Below are 21,330 nucleotides of genomic sequence, written 5' to 3'. Positions count from 1 at the left end.
CCCATCCTCCCTGCACCTCTCCCTCCCGTTTTTTCTCTCTGTTGAACCGAAGCTTATTTGCGGCGTCAGAGTCAACATGGCTGACAGTGAAGCATATGATGACACAACCGGGTGGAAATGAACACTCTCTCTTCCTCTCTGTCTGTCAGATACAGATGGAGTGGTGCAATGGAAGTGATATACTTGAGGTGATACTGGCGAGGAAGAGACCAAACTAACGAGAGTTATCTAGAAGCACCAACAGTATATAGTTCATATATCACATGCATTCGAAATATGAGATGTACCTTTATTTATCCTCCTTAGAGGAAATTCACAAAATGACACAGCGGCATACGAAGGTAGCAGCGCAAGGGGGAAATCTAGTAAGAATAAAAATATACAAAAAATTGAAATATTATATACAAATAGAGATATTCTATATATACACAAGGCACAAGTGTTTGACTGTAGGTGCTGTGACGTTGTGCAGTGTAATGGCTGATGGCACAACAGAGCCCCCCCCCCGAGCGCTTTGAGGCACGTGGCTGGATGAGACTGTGACTGAACGTGCTCGTGAGCTGCCTGGAGTCAACAGAGAGGGGATGAGAGGGGTTGACCATGTTGGCTTCTAGTTTTCCTCTCAACCTCTTCTCAGTCACTGCCTGCTCACAGTCCAGGTCCACCCCCACCACTGAGCTCGTTGCAAACATGGGTGTAAACATTGCATGATTGAAATTTCTTATAGCACTGGCTCTATAAATGTTTCACGGAGAAAGAATAAAGCATCATGAGACTCGGGAAGAATACTAAGAATATTGAGCTGAAATAATGAAATGTAGCTGTCATCTTTCTTCACACTGTTTTGCAAATGAGCTTTTCTGCAAGTGATTAATATCCAGTTTGAAAAGAGTGTTTCAGATCTTTTGTCGATGGTGAACAGCAGTGTTTCACAATACGTTCAAATTAACAGATATTCTTTCCTTCGTCAAAGGTGATAACGAACTCATATCATCACATTTTCTCAGTCGGTGTGCACACCTCTTTATTTCTCACTTGACTTATTAAGGTTCGGTCGTGGCATGCATCCCCTCAAAACTCTCGGCGCTGCATTTTGGGCCTCTCTCCTGGGTGCTCCTAATTGAAAATGTCTCAGCAGTGGCTGAGCTGTGCGTGGCATCACTGTCAGCCGGGGACAAATTAGCAGCCTGGTGCAGTGTCTCACTGAGCCATGTCGACTCGGGCCTCAGCCTTCATCTTTGCAGAGACTCCTTATCATCTCCTGCATGAGGACACGGAGGGGAGCAGATTTAATCTGTTCGTTTTTTATGTTTTGTGCGCCTCATGTAGAAGTCCTAACTCTTATATACCTATATACCAAGGCAAATTCCAGGTAGGTGTAAACCTACTTGGCAATAAATACTTTCTGATTCTGATTGTTGCTGTGGTTTGTGTTTGAGCAGCAGAAATAACCTCTGATTAAAGAGTGACGGGAGGAAACATTCAGTGTTTTGATAAGTTGCACAAAACACATTGGCTGTGAACGACTTTTTATTATGAGGGAGCTCATAAAACAGTTAACGGTTAATGATCTGGAATCCACTCAGTCTTGTCTCTCGCTTCTCTCTACAACAGGAAGATCATCGAGGTGAAGATTATTGATGATGAAGAGTATGAGAAGAATAAGTCTTTCACCATCGAGCTGGGAGAGCCGGTCCTGTTGGAGATAGGACAGAAGCACGGTGAGTCTGCCTGTATACCATGTGTGTGTGTGTGTGTGTGTGTGTGTGTGTGGCTGTTATTCAAGGAGAATATCAAGAATTCAGGAGCAGGAGCAGGAACAATTGATGAGTGTGACAGACACAACAGCGTCTTTAAGCTTTGCCACCAGAGTCCCAGGCCTCCTATACACCTATCTCGTATAAACAGGGCAAGACCGGCATCAATTGCCTGAGGCCTCCGATCTAAACTCAGATTAAGTTGGGAAACATTTTACTTGAACCACTAAGGACCTGGCTTGGATTTAAAAAAGCACCAGGCTCAAAATTTTTTAAGTTTTTTTTTGAGTTTTTTTAACATAGCAACATCGCCTAATATCATGTTGGATCTCACTGGAAAAATAACCTGTCCCAATCTGTATTTGGTTCACCTTATTGCATGAGACTTTACATAAATAAGTGATATCCTGTACAGTATATAAATAGCCAGATACACTCACTGTGTTCTGGGGTCATAACTAATGATTTCATTGAGCTAAGCAGCAAGAAATTTGCAGAACGAACAATAAGTAGTTCCTTCCTGCCTAAAGAACTATTTTGGTCGATTTCCTTTCCTTTTCTTTCATAATTACCGAAAAAGCTTAAAAATCTATGAATCTAAAACGTCTAAGCCCTTTAACGTTTCTTTAAGAATCAAGGAAGCTTTAGTTGAAACTTTAAAAAGTCTCATTAGCGCAGACAGGCCGCTAATCTCCAGCAGGTCACTTAGGATTGCATTTTGTGTTATTAACAGGATAGATGCACACATCTAAGCAGTGGTTCTCAACCTGGGGGTCATAGGATATATCTAAGGGGCTGGGTAAAAATGAATTATTGGATAATCCTATTTATTTATTTATAAATCCTCTTCAGCCCAGTAAAAATAAAATATACAATTGTCTTGGCACAGTACGGTATCATCTGTCTCTTAAGTTTTACTGGTGACATGACTTCAGGGATGGCAGTGTTAGTTGGTCAGTGTTTATTGACATTTAAATTAAAGGATGAAGCTGAACATCTACAGGACGGATAGGACACTGGCTGGTTAATCCCCTCACCGTATTGAACTGAGAGTTTGACATTTGTGGTCTTCAGTGAAATGCCTTCACTATTGAGTCGACTGCCATGAAATTTCTGTGGGTATGACACTCACCCCTTCAGGGTGCAATATAACAACTGTGGTGACGCTGTAATTTTTCCCCAAGTGTCATCATCACGTCAACTTCTCAATTTGTCCAAAACTCTGGCTTATAATAGAATATCTGCAAAACCTAGACAATTCCTGTCCAGTGATGTAGTGGTGGTTTTTAAAGCGACCCGTCCAGTAAATGATAAACGTCGGGTCTTATAAACAGTGACATAATAAACTACTCTTGCATATTTACTTCACCCAAAAATGGGCCAATAGTATTTCCACAATGTCACTTAATTTCTGATTGAGATTTTGCATCAATACTGGCCCACAGCCTTAAGGGTGAGACAACTACTTACTTTGCATTATGAGACAACTACTCCTTTGTCCTTCCTCACAAGATTGGACAGTTATTCTCTCTTTCCTCTATGAGTCAGTAGTTTCTTTTATGAACTGATTAAAACTTGGAACAGCTGATTTTGCACATATAGTGTTGGCCAGAGTGTATCACCATTATATGATTAACATTATTTGTCAAGGGGCAGTTTGCAAATATTACTGGATGAATATAAGTTTGTAAATATTACTATAGCAATAACACCACTGCATGTGATTTTTTAAAAATAATTTACAAGGTTCTGCTATTAAAAAGTGTCCACAGTGGTTGACGCCCTGGCCAAACTGGAGTTCCAACCAAGATCCCTTTCTTTGCCTCTTCTCCTGCTCCTTCTCTGTTGTCCTCTGGAGGTCATGAACAGCCAAGTGCTCGTTCCAATAGACATGAATCTGCCAGCCACTTGTGTTAACCTGCCAACACGGAGGTTCAAGTCACTACTCTTTCCCAGTCGAGCATCAGAGGTTGTTCACAAGGTGACGGTCACTTTTCAGATTCCTTCATGTGCACAACAGTGGTTGTGTTAAATGGAGTCTCCAGTTACAGGCTGAGTTTCAAACCTCATTCTCCACAGTGGTCGACAATTGATTCTTTATCTCTCTCCTTCTTAGCACGCCGACTCTTGGTGGTGGCGTCAGGGTCCACACTCTAGATGTCAGACATGAAGAGGGCATGTTTCATTACGGAGAAATATAATTAGAAATAATTATTTGATGACACTGAGCTGCTGGCCTGACATTTACACGCACACACTGAGCCGCCACACACACACACATACTGTATAACATACTGTACAGTGTTTTCACTTACAGCTGGTCGGCACTGATAACAGCTGGCTTAATTAAAGACTGTCACTGAGTGAGTGAGAAAGGCATATGGAAGGGTCGTTTCAGGGGTCAAATTGATAAAATTCCTTGTGTGTGCAGATTTATATTAGCAGGGGATGCTTGATAGCTCGGATTCCCATGTGGCACATCAGCTTTTGAATATTAGCGTTAGCAACTAGGGCATTCACGACTACAGCATTTTAGTAGATGTCAACTAAATGTGTTTAAGAGAGAGATGAAACGTAAAGAAAGCGCATGGTAAATGTTATTCCTAGTAACTGCGTGTTGCATCTCACTGACCCGTCCCGACACACCAGAGGACACAGGATATGCGAGGCAGCCATGATGCGTACTTAAAAGCAAGTATATGGGCCTGGTCTCATTCGCCAATTCATCGGGGGTGAACCTCTACCTCCTGTTCACTTCCAATATGTATGAGCGAGGAGAGGAATATAACATTAACTTCCTGTTATCTCCAGCATTAGAGTCACGCATCACAACTTGGCCTATGACTTGTCAACTACTTTTCAAGAACAACAGCACCCCCTGTTGCATATCTGCTGTAGATGCTTTGCCACTGCTGTTTCACCGCACCTAGCTAAAACCACAGATGACCAGTCTTTATGACACGCCGTGTTGAGTAGTGGTTTCGATAGTTGACGAGTCAAGTAGTCTGTGAAACCATTATTAGCAACTGATGACTAACCCAGTCATCTCTCTGGTCTCCCAGGTGACTCCAATGAGAACAAGCCATTAGTGGGAGCAGAGGACGAGGAGGTGGCGAAGATGGGCTGTCCCAGTCTGGGTGAACACACACAAGTAGAAGTGATCATAGAGGAGTCCTACGAGTTCAAGGTAAGTGTGTGTGTGTGTGTGTCTACTTCTCAGTTATTGTAAAATACATGTGAGTGAATGTCGGCTATCTATTTTAGCAGCTCTCTGTTAAAAAGTTCAAGTCTTGATGAAATAACAACATCCACCAGTTTGGTCTCCATCAAATCAGCCAAGTTGAATATTACCTACAGAGAAAAGTTGACTTGAAATGCAAATCAGTTGTAAAACGGTTTAAAGTAAATGTCAGCCGCCCCAGTCGGGAGGATGAATGATTCATTTTGTTAGCTTGTAATGGAGTCTCTAATGAGAAGCTTGTCATTATGATGCAAAAAGACAAAAGATAATGTATTCAAAGTGAGCTGTTAGCTTGTTCCAGTACACAACGGGCCTTAGAAGAAGGAAAGTTGCTGGTACAGTCCACCAGTAAATTAAAAAACTCATTTCAATAGTCATTTAATGAATATTGCAGCTATTGAATGTGTTTTTAAATTTGATCAGTTGTGATTTTGAGATCCTTCCATGATCCGCTTTCATTACCTTGCAGAAGTCGTTATTCTCCTAATTTCTATATGAGTTTGTGTGTAATCTGTCATTTTTGTTTGTCTTAAAATGTCATCAATCATACTGTATGGTTTTGTTCACCATTTAATTTGCTCATTTGTCCATTTTTAACATTTTGTGTGTGTGTGCGTATGCAGAGAGCAGTAAATACACTTTTGAGAAGAGCTGAAGAGGTTAACTATCTTTCTCCCTCTTTAATTTTGCCTTTGCATGCTATGCTACCTCTTCTATCTGCTACTGGACCTTGGGCGTGCACAGCATAGGGATAAAGTTGCCTGGCTAACTTCCTGTTTGCCCAGTTTAACTGAGCTGCCCCTCTGAAGACAAAATGTTTTATTATAGTAGCGGCATAAATATGAGCAGCTTAATAGTAGTTCAAGTTTGAGCAAATTAAATCACCATAGCACCCAGTCATAAAAGTATGCAAAGCGATTTTTGTGACACTGTCCAGACGTTTACACTGATGTGCAAAATTCACTATAAAAATGTTTGCTTTACATGATGTGCACAGGGATTTATTACGTTTATTTTCTAGGTTTAAATATTGTCCTTTGCAGTCAGACAGATGACAGAGTTGAACTAGTTCACAGGAAACAATATCCTGTCTGCACTGATGTACTAACTTACACTAGCATGGGGGGTGGGGGGTGTTGCCTTCTATTCAGGTTAGAGCAATGGCCCTCAAAATGTCTGTGCACGTCCCTGTACTGGACAATACATAACAATCTGTTCTCTTATTGAAAGTGCTGATACTGTGGTGGGCTATTTTTCTATGGTGCCTTTCACATATTAGATTGTAAAGCATGCAGGCTTTTCTCCCCACAAAGCCCTGTCAGCTGAGTTATGATAATGACTGCTGGTGCGATGCTCCGTAGCTGCTGTAAGCTGTTTTGCATCAACATCTTTTATTACTCCTCTTCCTCGCTGCTTTGAATATAAAAAAAAACCTCAGCTGGTCTGCCCGAAGGCTTTCCCCTAGATTTCACAGGGGGCATGAGTGGAACTTTCAATTTCACAGCATCGTATTAATTAGCTCATCTTATACCTCGAATTCTCAGCGTTATGAAAAACTGTTTTTTTTCGTAGATCGTAGAAACGTGGAGGCTAATTGAAAGGCATGAAATCAGCATTTTCCTCTATCTGTGGCTGCGGGTGAATTAACCACTTGAGGGTTGTGTCTTTTCCCTTCTGCCTCATCTGTATCCACTTGCATGTTTGCTTATGTTTGTGTGTGTGTGTGTGTGTGTGTGTGTGTGTGTGTGTGTGTGTAGAGTACGGTAGATAAGCTGATCAAGAAGACAAACCTGGCCTTGGTGGTGGGAAGCAGCAGCTGGAGGGAGCAGTTTGTCAATGCCGTTACTGTCAGTGCAGGTAAAGCTCTCTCACACACATATTTTCTAAAGGTTTGCATCAGCATTTTTCAAATTTGTTGAATCAATTTATTTCTTATCTATTAACAGCTTTCACCATTTTTTCTATGTCCTCTGATAACACTATATTGGAAGAATGTTTTCTTTAGTCCTTTTAAAGAGAGTAACACATTTTTTTGTTTTCTTGACAAGAGTTTGTTGAAGTTTGATTTGTAAATAGGAGAGTGCATACCTCTGCCAAGGCTAAAGCCCTATCTCAGAAAAACAATACCTAGATATGCCCGTTTACTCAGATCCACTCCATAATTGAATATGTCCTTTCTAGTCAATCCTAAACTGCTTGCCTCCTTTTTTCCCCCACTCCCCTGTCTCTTCCTCCTCATTTCAATTGTCTCACTACTCTTTTTGCCGTCTTCCTAAAAGGAGATGACGACGAGGAGGAGAGCGGCGAGGAGCGGCTGCCATCCTGCTTCGACTACATCATGCACTTCCTCACCGTCTTCTGGAAGGTGCTGTTCGCCTTCGTCCCGCCCACTGAGTACTGGAACGGCTGGGCCTGCTTCATCGTCTCGATATCACTTATCGGCGGCCTGACGGCAGTCACCGGCGATCTGGCGTCGCACTTCGGCTGCACGATAGGACTGAAGGATTCTGTGACCGCCGTGGTGTTTGTGGCGCTGGGAACATCAGTGCCAGGTGAATAATTATATTTGTTCATAGTGTGAATATATATTATATGCATTTATTATATGACATTCGGAAACACCAAAGTCAAACTAACAAAATGTTTGTACTTCTACAACTTTTTAGTTTGATCCAAGTCCCGTGCACTAACATGGAGGAGGATTTATGTGTTCTATGTTCTTGCGTCCTATGTGTTCCATGTTGTAAAGGGACATATCTTAATGCAGGTTTTCTGAAAATTGAGAAAAACATCTTTTATCAACATTTGTGGGCTACAGACCAATATGACGTGCACCTATTAGCAGTCAAAACATGATTTTAAGGAATCTCTTAGCAATGCCTGCTATCAAAACGCCATTTCGCTGTTGCCAGGGAAAATCCCCACCCTGGAGCATAAAGCTGAGAAGGTGTTTCCACAGATATGTCCAAAACACAATAGCTGCAGTATTGTAATTTACGTTTCCTCACACCAAAATCGAACAGTAAGTAAACATAAAATAAGATGCATATTTTCCTCAAATCTCTGAGGTGACAGACAGGTGAGTAAACAAATAAAAGCAGGCACTGATCCTCTCTCCTCCATCTCATTTCACTTGCAGCTGCCGTCAGTGTGGAGGCTTGGAATCAAAATTGTATTGTAAAAATCAGAGCCTTCAGCCTGAGCCTGTCTCCACCCGACGGGGACGCATCGTCCCAGGGCTTTAATTCAATTCCCTCCTTCTTTCCTCTCGTCAGCTGTTTTATTGAAGCCCCGGTGTATGATTTATAGAAATAGCTCCTTTGCGACTCTTGCAGGCGATAACTTTGCTGCCTTGGTGCAAGGTCTCTGGAAATTAGCGTTTGAATCAATTCCTCCAACAGCCGTATTATATTGTGTGTTGGAAATGGAGGCTGTGTATTCAGGCTTGATATCCATTAGTGTGTGTGGCCTGTCACAAGACACACTGACGATGCTTTGTCTGCGTTGTGGCTTTTCTTTTTCTCGTTTTCCTTCTCTGAATCGCTTTTATTCTGCTTTGGTTCATCACATTGACTTTCTTTCCTTTATCTGTTCTTCCCTCGCACTCTTACATTCTACCTCACTTATCTGTAACGCTTGCTCTCTTAGCTCCTTCTTCTCGCTCCCTCTCTTCTATCCTCTTATAGGGTTGTTGTGTTATAGGGTTGGTGTGTTTCCACGATTGTATCATCCATCATACCCAGGTGTGTGCGTGGGTGAGAATGTGTCTGCTCGACCAAGGTGATGCAAGTTTGTGTGCGACAAGTCCAGCAGGTTATTATAACTTCCACTGAGGGTGTGTGCTCCCGTGTGTGTTTGTGTGATCGTGATCTTCTTAAAAGTTGTTGGAAACATTTACCGCAGCTTCTCCCAGTCTCTGATGTGCACCTCCTCCGGATTTTATAAAAGCCTTTCTGCATTATTACATCGGAGACGCACTCGAGGATTATCAAGCCAATTTACACCAGATTTGCAGATTCAGGCAATTAGAGGCAAACGCCGATCGGAGGCTTGCTTTGAACGCTCTGAACCCTTGGCTGTTTAAGAGGGGAAACTATGAGGCAGTGGGTTTCTAAATTTGGGTAGGATCTTCGGAGTTGTCAGTTGCAGCTTCATCACTCAGATTAAAACCCACAGCTCATGTGCCTGTGTGTCAACAACACACGCACGCTTTTCATTTCTTTTGTGCGGTCTGTCACCAGCAGGACTGCCCAGAAGAAAGAAAAGTTTGGAGGATAATTTTCATGAATTTCGATTAAACTCACTGACATTGAAATGAGAATTGAGACTCATCTCGCCAGCTCTTCTAAAAATAGAAATAAGCCAAGACAGGCGCACAATAACTGGCAGCTGTTTCCCTGGTGTTTCCTGCCAACTCAGTTGTGGAGTCTCTGCCTTTTTTAAAAAAATACGAATCTTCCTCACACCAAAGAGCTTCACTCGTGTATGCCCGCAGCATTTATTACATCTGTTCCATGATGGGTTGATGTCAAAATACAAGTGCAGATTCCAGGAAGGCATGAGTTATGACTATTCTGGAAAATAATCTGATTTATATGTGTTAGTTCTAGAACATGGATAGAAAATATGAATAATCCAAGTGGATGTAACTGGAAGAGAAAATTGTCATTAGTAATACTTGCATGTAAGATTTCACAGGATTAGCTATTTTGGGTAAATTACATAATAGTGTAACCCAAGTTTTCTAAATCAGGGGCCACAATTTACACAGAGGGGACAGTTATACGTCCAACTCCTGATTGAGTAAGATGCATGTTTAAGTTATTCCTTGTTTACTGTTTGCTCTATAGCTTTGATTCAAAGCCACACATCAGTCAGTATTTTAATAATGTTTCCTTTTTCAAGGACGTGATCTTCAAAAAAGCTTAGAAAATATAATTTCTTAACAAATTGCAATATTTATTGCTCTAAGGGGGCCTCATGGCCACAGGGGCACTTCAGGGACCAATCAGGTTTCTGCTGGGACCAGTGCCCCCCCTGACCCTGGATCTGCCCCTGGGGTTTGCCCTGAAACATATTGTTGAGAAATACATTTAAATAGACCACCTATGCAGTTTGACTAAATGTTTAGTCATTTTTAGTTTGTCTTCATATTGACAAGCATGTTTGTTGCTTTAGTTGTGGCTTCACCAAATTTGTGACATCTTTCACAATAAAAGCCTGAATCTCTTTGAGCTAACATAGCATTTCTTCCTTCTCTTTCTCTTGTTTGCTCATCCTCCTGCTCTCCTTGCTATTATACTTTAAATATAATGCTGTGTTGTCTCCCCCTGACTGTCTATTTCTGTGCTGCTTGTTTATGTTTGTCCTTGCACATACATGCCCCAGTGTGTGTGTATGGCCACTTTCATACTGTATGTTACCTTGAGGCCATTTCCTCAGTGGCTGTGAAAGAGCAAAACATAAAACATTCGTCATATAAGACTCATTTCCATACCGTTGCTTTACATTATTGAACTGTGTTGTTCTGACCTTGGGAGTGTTTTCATGTCTTTTGCCTTGTTTACATTTTTCATACACTGCTTTTGCTGAAGAGTTAATTAGTTTGAAGTCCTAACCTAATGTTTTTTTAAATAACAAAAGATGTGTGAAGGATAATTTATGCTGCCTTTACGTGCAAAAAGAGAGACGACCTTTTCAAACGATGTCACTTTACACATGCTTCCATGCATCCTTCATGTTGGAACGGTTGTTCAGCCGCATATCCACTAGAGGGCAGCGAGGAATCGAGAGCTTCTGACAACAACAAATATGATAATGGTGGAGGAGGTCATTATAATGTACCTCTTGAGAAAGTCTGGGTGAAGTAACGGCATATCGACCCCAAGTCTCTTCTCAGAAGTTACACCATTGAAATGTCTTCCTTGTTTCTTTTGGCTGTCTCACCTGAACTATTGGCTTCATTTAATTTATATTGTAAATATTCTGTCTTTCCCATCCAGACACATTCGCCAGCAAAGTCGCCGCCATCCAGGACCAGTATGCCGACGCCTCCATCGGCAACGTCACAGGCTCCAACGCCGTCAACGTCTTCCTGGGCATCGGCGTGGCGTGGACCCTCGCGGCCGTCGTCTGGCGCTTCAGGGGCAAACCGTTCAGGGTGGACCCGGGGAACCTGGCCTTTTCCGTCACCCTCTTCACCGTCATGGCCGTGGTTTGCGTGATGATACTGCTGTACCGGCGGCGGGCATCGGTGGCCGGCGGGGAGCTGGGCGGGCCGCGGACTTGCAAGTTGGTCACGTCGCTAGTATTCTTCTCGATGTGGCTCATTTACATCCTGCTGGCTTCGCTGGAGGCCTACTGCCATTTACCGCAGTTTTAAACGGAGAGGAGAGGGGGGAGGGAGAGAGACCCACTGCCAATATGAAGAGAGAGAGAGAGAGAGAGAAGGAGGGAGGAAGGAATGTTCAAACACAGGAAGGAAATAGAGCTGGTTATGGGATGGTAGTTTTTATAGAATTAGCAGATCTACACATTTCCTTTTGAATAGATTTGAGAGTAAACCTTCATTAAAAACTCCTGAGAATGTCCAAACTAAATATTGTTGTTAGCATAACAACCTCTTTTAGACATGGAGACCCAACCCAAACTTCCAGGATACATCGACCCTCTAAATTAAAAAGGATTAAAGCATTGATATTAAATCGTGATGCAGGTTTTAAAGATCACTTCCAGTATACTGCCAAACCGGGGGAAGAGAGGCAACAAAACTAAATCAAATTGAAAGTCTATACAACATGAATGGAGAGATGAGAGAAAAGAAGAATAGATTGGCAAGAATACTCTACACCCCCCTCCTCACTTACTCTCGCTCCCTGTGTCGTAACTGTGTCTCCTTGTTGCGGGAACAGTTGGATTCTCCCATGATGCCCACTAAAATCCAGTTCTATCAGTGACTTATGACTTTGAACCTCTCCTCTGCCCACACACACACACACACACACGCACACACACACACACACACGCACACACAAACACAAACACAAACACACACAATTATACAGACACTGATTCTGCAACAGAAGACAACTTGAAAACTGACAACCTTTTGTTTTTCTTTATTCCATCTCTTCTTGAATACACTGTGCTTCATCCCACAAACACACACACACACACACACACACACAGTACACTCCCATCCCTCCTCACCGACAAACACCCACAAACGCAGACTCTACACACTCCTCCACCCCTCCCTCTTGCCTTACTCTTACCTCCCCCTGTAGGATCTTGTCTTAAAGTTGTGATAATGAAACGCCGTAGTCACCACGCACCGAGCCTCTTTTTTAATCGAGCCAATCCGAGCCCCCTCCCCTCTTAACGCGCAACCATCTCGTTAACAGAAATGACCCCCCATTTTTTCTTACATTTTCAATGGCGTCACGTGTTGATGTTGTTACCGTGCAATTGTAAAAACTAAAGTATTAATACAGTCTACGAGATAAATTTACGAGGAGGAGGCGAGTTGACGAGAAGAGCGGACATGTTGGATTCGCACCGGGGAAGAAAGGGAGGATGGCGAAAAACGGACGAAACGTTTGAAGAGTGGAGTCGAAGTTCCGCCTCATAAGATCCTTTTGTCCTGCAGTGACGAAGCATTGTGCACTACACGTTGTGAGGTACGCTGTTTACACTCCACTGTTCCCTGGACAACTGGAGCAAAGCAGGAAATGATGTTACAAGAAGGACCAATCACAACTGTCTGTGACCTTGATGATGAATAACTACGACCTTGTGTTTCTAGTTGTACATGATGATAAAAGAAACATTTAAAGACATTGATATTTCATTTATGTTACGTCGCGCTCTTTGTGAGAACCCCCCCCGGAGGAAGACGAGAAACGCCCTCGCACCCTTTTTTCAGTTCAAGGAGAAGTTTTAAGGAAAATCCATCGTCGGAGAAACATAAAACCAGAGATGACTCACAGACAGAGAGAGAGAGGTCGAGTGCTCTGAGGGAAACGCATGGCAGCTCTGAAATATCGTGTCTTGTTCCGCAGCTGTTGTAACTTTGGGACGTTTCTTTGTACTCAAGAAAAAACACCAGTCTCTGTTATCCAAAGATTTGATAGAAGAACATTGTCACAGATCACTACACAGGTAGAGAGCCATTATTTGTCAGTGTGCAGTTCCCACAAGCTGTGGTTGTAAAGAACAGGTGCATTTCAATTCTCATTACAGCTAAACATGCTCGACCACAGGTATTTTTTTATGGGTGTGCGTCTTTTATCAGAAATCTGTGCTATTTATTTTGTTTTCGTGAAAGTTGAATTGATCCAGGCATGGTGTGTGTAAAAAGTGAAACTCCAAGTAGCTGGAAACTATAGTTTTATGCCACATATATGATATGAAATTATCTGTTTTGTATTTGTATTTGTTTGTAGCCCCCATTTCCACTGGTCAAAAGAAAACCACTAACACCTGCTAACATCTGGCTTCTGTCTGCAATGGGAATGGATTCTATTGGTATTCACGCCCAAATGACAGGTTTAAATCATCTCTGATTGGCAGTGAGGGAGACGTGACACTCGGATGAAGGTGCTAATTTGTTGAGAGAGCAAAGAGGGAGAGCGCCTCAGTTTTCTCGACGTCTAACATGACACGGGGAAACACCTGAAAGGCAAACTCCTCCACTGGCAATCGGAGAGGAGTCAATCGCCTTTTCGCTCGGGTTTACTCGGGTTTAAAAAACCTGCGCATACTTTCAGTACAAAAGAGGTATGAGTTAGTGTCGAAGCCACATAACATCATGTTTGTGTTACTCCTCCTGTCCTGCCCCAGGGTTACAGACTGCAGCTGGACAGAAGGGACGGCATACGGCTTGTCAGTGCAGATTATTATTAAAAGCATTGTTACAACGACGGCAAGGAAGGAGAAAAAACTGCAGGAACTGAGGTTTGTTTTTCTCTCGACTGCCCACGATGCCGATTGAAAACTTCAAGGAAAGACCTCTCAGGAGAAAACAATAATTACGCTTGTTTTCTTTGTTTTACCCCTGAAAGAGGAGTGAAAACAAGAATTTACCTGCCCACCGTGCCCGCCTGTTATGTATGCACAAATTACCGGATGCTTTCAGCCCGATGGAAATGCTGTGTTTACAAAGTGTGCTCAACCGTGACCGGGATTAACAGACACCGGCTTGTCTGACGCCGCCTCGTCAAGGTCAACGCTTGTGCACATATGAGAAAAGAACAGGGATTTAGAGCGTAGGGGCATTGATCCGTGAGGGTGAAAACGTCTGTACGCATTTACCTCCTTTCCTCAAATTTCACAGCAGTTACCTTCGCTTTCTGACAGCATGGAAAGAGAGAAGAAAGTTTCCTTAAAACGCCTGTTTTCCAGCAAGAAACAACCTCGATTCCCTGATGAAAGGAGTTTAGACAACTGCCATATTGCTCTTGCCCTATTTTAAAGGAACGTCTTAGTTAACATCGCTGTCTGGAAATAAGTTCCCACCTCACAGAAGAGCTGGCCTTGACCTCGTAGGGATACTAAAGCATGTTAGCTGCTCGCAGGGCCGTAGCAAGGCTTTTTAATAAACTGAGGTCAAGGCCTCCCCAGTGCAACTAACCCCTCTTTGAAAAGGTTTGGCCGTGACAGCAAAAATAAAGTTCGAGAAGTTGGGATGTAAACAGGAAGTGTAATGTTACTATGGTGTCAGTGTCTGGCAGAGAAATCAGATTGAAGTTTCCCAATTGCCTCCATTAAGGCTTAATTGTAGAATCTCTAAATGTCGAAATAAACAGGAAACGACCTCCGATTTCCCAGTGGTTGCTACGGCCTTGGATGCTGACATGATGTTAGATGTATTCAGACTAAAACCCAGATCCTCTCACCCTCTCTATTTCTCTCGTGCACGCTGTTTTGAAACGTAGGAGCGAGAGCCGGCACGAAAGAGGTCATCAGTCGGTTTTGACACGACACACATGTTGGCTTGGCTCCTGGCCCACGGAGACGCCAAAGACGCCTGCCAGGCCCGACTGCTTTTCTCAATGACTTAAGCGTCTGTGTAACAGTTGCCAGTTTAAGAATGAGTGGGCGGGATGATAGTGCTGCTGACGCCACAGGAACATAAGAACGCTACGACTGATTTAGACATGTCGTCTTTTTAAAGGTTGATAAGCCTTTTGCTGGAGGACAGCTGAGTGTGTGTGTGTCTTTGTGCGTGTGTCTTTGTGTGTGTGCATGCTAACTGAGTGTAGAAATGCAACCGTATTTTTAGCCTCTTGCCTGTTGCTTAGTGACCATCTATCCGCAAGTCGTTGTCTTCTTGACTGTTGCTGGTGTGTGTGTGTGAGGCGTGTGCGTGTCTTACTTGTCTTGCTTGCCCTTTTTTGTCATTGAATGTGACAACATAGTTCCTCATTCATTGTCTCTCTCTGCAGGTGATTATCAACATATGTTCCTCATCATACAGCGTGTAGTTCTCATCCCCCCCGCGTTTGCATGTGACTCTATTGTGTTCGCGCCTACATGCATTGTGTGTCTGTGTGTGTGTGTGTTGGTTGGTGTAGTAATCTCCCTATAAGGGCTCACCTGTGAGTCGCAGTCGCTGGCTGAGTCCCATACGCTAGTTTAATGAATGAGATGCCAAAATGTCCGGAAATTGGATTCCTGTGTGTGTGTGTGTGTGTGTGTGTGTGTGTGTGTGTGCGTAAGCGCGTGAGGCCATGGCTAGCAAGAATTTACGTCATGGTTCTGATATTCCATCTTTTCTCTTGAATTATTTCACAATGTCATGTTAACAGTATTTATTTGTCCTGCATTTATTCAGATAATTACTTATATTAAAATGTTGTTCTTTAATATTCAACACTTAGATTGTCCTCACATTGTGGAGCCCACCAGCAGAACATGCATTTACATTATGAACATTATCAGCCGGTTATAACACAGTGATGAGGTCACGTCTTAAATGTTCGGACTTTTATGTAAAAGATTTGGTTTCTGAATACAGGTAATATTAAACAAAGTCATGAAGAAAAGTATTTACATGTTTGTGCTTGGCCACATTTATGTGTGTGTGTGCGTGTGTGTGTGTGTGTGTTTGTAAACCAGCCTCTTCATAATGATCAGCATGTTTCTTTCCTTTCCTTGCTCCCTCCCTCTCTATCTCTCTCTAGAGCCACCCTGTTGCTGTCTACCTTACAAATCTTTATTTTATCACCTTACGCTGTAATTTTTATTTTTAACTTATCACTCAGTCCTATTTATGAGGTCACAAAGTGCTTTTGATATAAATAATTGGTATTATACTTTGTCCATTTATTTTATTATTGTTATATTATTGTACTTTTTGGTGTATTTCATTGTTTTGTGTTGTTATGGTGACTTGTTTTGTAAAAAAAAAGAAATCCCTCAGAGAGTAGAACAGCGAATTAGCAGAGTAACAAGTTAAAATGAGTGTGTGTGTGTGAATGTGTGTGTGTGGGGACTTCATATCATTCCATCCATTAGTGTGTCGATGCATGAATTCAACTCATTCTGAAATACAGTGTTGATGTTGGAAAATGTCGTAGTACAGAGTTTAAGTATTTTTAAACGCCGAAAAATGACATGACACGAAAAATGATATAGATGTTTACAAAGACCAAACTTTTCTTTCCCCCCCCCCTCCAAGATGAAATAAAACTTGACTGGCAAATGCTCAGAAGTGTGTGTCGTTTCTACTGATGAAGATTAAGTCTTGACTCACAGGCTATATTTTTCTCAATTAAGATTCTAATTTCACGTAATTCTTGCGGATTTGCAAATGTGGGATTATATTTAGATTGAATGGATTAGTCTGTAATTCAGTCCTGGTTTATATCTGTGTTTGCATCCCGGGAAAATGTTTGTACACTCTTCATTAAACATCAGTGCTGCAATTAGAAAACTACCCAGTCTGCATAGTGAGCCACAGCCACACACAGAGGTGCAGCTGCTGGGGGCTCCAACCACTCATCCCCTCTTCAGCTCATTTAACTGCTCCTAAGTGTGAGATGTCCTGTTTGGGTTTCCCTCCATCTCAGCCCAGCGGGGGGGAAAGCTGCCAAAAAAACGGAAAAAGACGAAATGTCACGCTGACGAGACGTTGACTTTTAGAAGATGCAAAATTAATTTGAAAACTAACAGCCTCAAATGAGGTTTTTATACCCAGCTCATCTTTTAACCAACGAATGTTGCACTTCTGACCGAGGATCCCTCACTTGAGTCTCCCCGAGGTTCCTGTGTATTTGTTCCTCTGTTAAGTTTTTGCTCACCCTCGTCGGGGGTTAAGGACGGAGGTTGTCATGTCTTTAACGGATTATTAAGCCTTGTGAGTCAAATTGTGATTTGTGAATATGGGCCGTAAGAGTACAATTTGATTTGATTTGAAAAAACTATTGCAGATGTGGTGACCTTTGAAGATATGGCAGTAAATTGCTCAGTGCCCCTTTAAAGGGCCTCCTGCACCTCATCATTCATATGCTGCCCCCTTGTGGTCAAAAAGAAAAGTGCTTTATACAAGTTCAAAGAACGTTAAGTCGTAAAACTGCTTTATACTACCTCTGTGTCAGGCCCCTCATAACAAATATAGGAAGTTAACAGTCTACAGAAGGCTGTAGTATTTTTACAAAGACATTTTGGAAATGACTATGGACTCAAGTGAAGCATATAACGTCTGCGCCTTATGTATAAGCATGGGCATAAAAATGATGGAGTCCTGGTTGTACTGCAGTGTTGCGTAAGTGCAAAGCAGCATGATGATCCTCTGACCATTTAAATTAACTACTTGCATTAAGTCTGCAGATGTTGAACTAGGTAGGATATTGCAGACGTCCCTCTCTGCTTTCCATCTTTTCCTGGGGGATCCCAAGGACAGATGGGGATATGTAGTCAGCCAGTAAACCTCCAACGGAGAGGACCCAGGAGACATCCTGATGAGATGAGGCCCAAACCACCTACTCCGGATTTGTCCAAACTCCTCACGCTATCTCTGAGGCTGAGCCCTGCAGCCACATGACGGAGAAAACGTTCCTGGCTATAGTTGAGGGTCGGGGACGTTTATTGACCGGTAAATCGGAAGCTTTGCCTTGTGGCTGGTTCATAACATAACCAAGCCTCTATGAAATGCTTAATGAGGTCAACCAGCAAACTCCCCTATGTTTGTGCATTTCTTTTTCACCACTAATGATCCGCCTCACAGTTAATTATCTCTCCGGCGTTCACCACTGTCTGTTTTTACATCTGTTTTCTAACCTGGCAACATGAGAAACATATTTATAGTCCTGACCAGAGGGGAAATGTTGCTGGAGATTTATACTCTCACGCACACAAACATGCAAACACCTGGGACCTGAGCCGCACAACCGCTGCGTTGCTGAGTCAGCCGGTGAAGAAACTCCACTGCGGTTCCCTGATTTGATCCTTTGGGAGCAGTGGACAGTGGAGGGAGGCCAGATTATTTCCACTTCTCTGCATTGTAGCTCCTAAATACTTCCACTTTCTAGAATTTAATTAGGAGGAGAGAAAAACAAACAAAGTTTGACTTAAAGGTTTGAAACAATTTATGTTTTGCACTTTTTTTAAAAAACTGTTGCTTTTTCTTCCCCTTCCTCGTTCTTCTTCGTCAGTTCCGAACAACAAAGTGGCAGCTGTTATTCCTACGGCAACCCCACGGTAACCACGACAGCAAGACGCCTGTCCATCCTCCACTGGAGAAGAACGAGACGAGGAGACGGAGAGTAAACACAACGGTCCTGCGAGAGAGTCTGGGGAGAGGAGGAGGACGGAGGAGAGGAAGATGGAGATGCAGAGTGTGAGAGGAGGGTGGCAGACAGAGAGTAATAAACAAATGGAGACATGAGGAAGAGGGAGGATGGAGCTCACACAGTCTCGTCCTGTGGGATGAGGAAGAAGACAGGAAGTGACACGCTGCATTGATCGCCTCGCCTCTCCTGGGTCCAAATGTTTGTCTGTGCGCGTAAAACTCGATTTGACACTTCTTAGTTGGTTAATTGGCTCTGCAGCTTTTTTGCAAACAACTTCCTGTTTGTATTCACCAAACACAGTGCTGCTGTTAATCGAGGGAGGAAAGTTCAGTCATCGATTTGCTCAGGATCACAAAACAAACGTACACATGTTAAAGGGTTTAGTGTGCACAGAAGAAATCTTTGATATTTGACTTTAACTCGTGAAAAAATGGGAGTGAAAATAAAAGTGTTTATATTTTTGTTGAGTGTTTAACGTTCCTGATGGAGTTCCTGATTCTCTGTGATTGTATTTACTGCCCTTTTATATTCTTGTGAACCTGAACCCACTGACTCTCACTGAACTGCTGGTTCTTTTTCTCATTTTATTCTTTTAGGCAGCAGGACGACCTGGGGGAGAAGTTGTGAGGTACACACCACCTTGCATGCAGTGTGGTCGGCCTGAGGGGTGCTGGGCACTTGAGCACTGGGAAGGCGTGTTGGTCCAGTCAGTGTAAGTTGCAGTAGTGGTGATAGAATCTCCCCATGGCGAGTGCCCTGCAGACATTACTGCCCTCTGCTATTTAATCATATGTTTTTAGGAGTCTCATTAGTTCAGTTATTTCAGAGTTTTATAAAAGTTTTGTCTTTACCTTATCATTTTACCTTTGTTTCTCAGGTCCTACATAACAAGTATCTATTATATTGTGAAGTGGATGCATTGTTTCCACACTGAGGTCATTAGGATCTATTAAGACCCATAGGCTGATTGAGGCTAACAATTATGTAAACGATTGAAACCCAGAAAAATCTACATAATGCATAACAATCATATGAAGCATAAGAAGTTAGATTTTGTAAAATGACGAAGAGATTAGAGAATAAAAGCTTTGGTGAAAAAGAGACACAGTTGTTGGAACAGATTTGTTCGTGAGGTTGTGAACATTTGGAAATGACACAGGTGATAATCGGAACACGTTGCTGCGTCTGGGATTAAAAGCACAGAATCTCCCAGACCAATTGACTCCTCCGAGACCCTGTTGTCTCTCTGGTTACTGAGGATTTGAGCAGGTAATCATTACATCTGTGGTGGATTATATTTTCAAATGAACCCTGCCCAGCAACAGCATCGTGGGATGAGAGAAAAAAGAAAAAAGGAAGAAGGGCTGAGGATAAAGCTGGATTATTATAAAATGACAGTTCATGGGGCCTACAGCAGCCACTTTGCTGAGTAAGGGTGTGTGTGTGTGTGTGCACGTGTAATAGAGCATACTCACTGTCACAAAGCAAGTCCTGTAACTGGGAGCGTGTGAGTCTAAGTGAGGCATCATCATATCGATTGACAACACAAAGCCACCAGAGGGCAACACATCGACACGGAGGGTACACACAGAGTGCAGCAGAAACCCAGTATGTATATTTACACCACACACACACACACAGTCGTTCATGTTGTGGGGAAAAGCCATTAATGTCTGTTCTGATTGTTGTTATTTTTCTATTCTCATTTGGGCCTTTATCCTTCCTGCACATTATCATTCCATGGCTAACTTCCTAATTATCCAAGACACAGCTATTAGATCTAATGCTGAATAGAGTTTACTCGGTTGAACGTGGAGGTTGCTGGCTTCAAGAGAAACGACTGCTTCCTCCTCTTAAATATAAAACTTGCAGAATATACTTACTCTTGAATTACTGAATAAAACATGAGGCATCCGTCTTCCTTTTTAGTCTTTGGATGACCGGAGGCCTCAGCTCCATGGGAGAGGTTTGCCTTCAAGGCTTTCTGCAACAAAGCCCTTGAATCTATTTCAACCCAAACTGTAATTTCCCCCAAAACTTTAGCACAAGTAAATGTGTTGCCTTAACTGAAGCTTGAATTCTCCCAGCTGAATTCTCCCAGCAGCCTATTGACAACTCACAACCTTCTTGGCCTTCCTCATCAAAGCAGGATGTTTAGAACAATAGTTTCTCTTCTCACCGCAAATTGTTATTTTTATTATACTACTTCAGTTAGAAAAATGAATTATCAAATGATGTATTTATTCAAAATAAGTTGTGTACTTCTTGCAGTTATCCAGCAGATGGCACCATTTAATATCTGACACTGCCCATCATTATGCATATAATCGTTTATATATATATATATATATATGGTATCACTGGTGTACATGTCAGTACATATGTACACCAGTGTAAATTAATTAAATAATGGGGGCTGTAACTACAAGACAATATGGTTAACTCATCAAATTAATAAAAAAAACTATTTTCAGAGTACGTAGTTACTCAATCATGTCAAGTCCAGTATTTTCTGCTTTATCTTGTTTAAACAAACATT

The 21,330-nt window shown here is 42.4% G+C and overlaps 1 protein-coding gene across 4 annotated transcripts in view; it reads left to right on the top strand.

Moving 5' to 3' along the window:
- The window catches only part of slc8a4b (solute carrier family 8 member 4b), a 99,260-nt gene extending 86,853 nt beyond the window's left edge, over positions 1-12,407 (top strand). For 3 of the 4 annotated variants that reach the window (XM_035148765.2, XM_035148764.2, XM_035148763.2), the window contains 6 exons: positions 1,615-1,721; positions 4,820-4,944; positions 5,622-5,657; positions 6,756-6,855; positions 7,278-7,550; positions 11,001-12,407. In XM_035148765.2, the coding sequence (XP_035004656.1) occupies positions 1,615-1,721; positions 4,820-4,944; positions 5,622-5,657; positions 6,756-6,855; positions 7,278-7,550; positions 11,001-11,380 (1,021 nt within the window). In that variant the 3' untranslated portion in view covers positions 11,381-12,407. The remainder of the gene's footprint in view (positions 1-1,614; positions 1,722-4,819; positions 4,945-5,621; positions 5,658-6,755; positions 6,856-7,277; positions 7,551-11,000) is intronic. The other variant, XM_035148766.2, reaches the window with a different exon arrangement.
- Positions 12,408-21,330: the final 8,923 nt, after the last annotated feature.

This window comes from Hippoglossus stenolepis, chromosome 23, assembly GCF_022539355.2.
Source record: "Hippoglossus stenolepis isolate QCI-W04-F060 chromosome 23, HSTE1.2, whole genome shotgun sequence".
Lineage (NCBI taxonomy): Eukaryota > Metazoa > Chordata > Actinopteri > Pleuronectiformes > Pleuronectidae > Hippoglossus > Hippoglossus stenolepis.
This window is presented reverse-complemented; position numbering and strand designations above follow the sequence as displayed.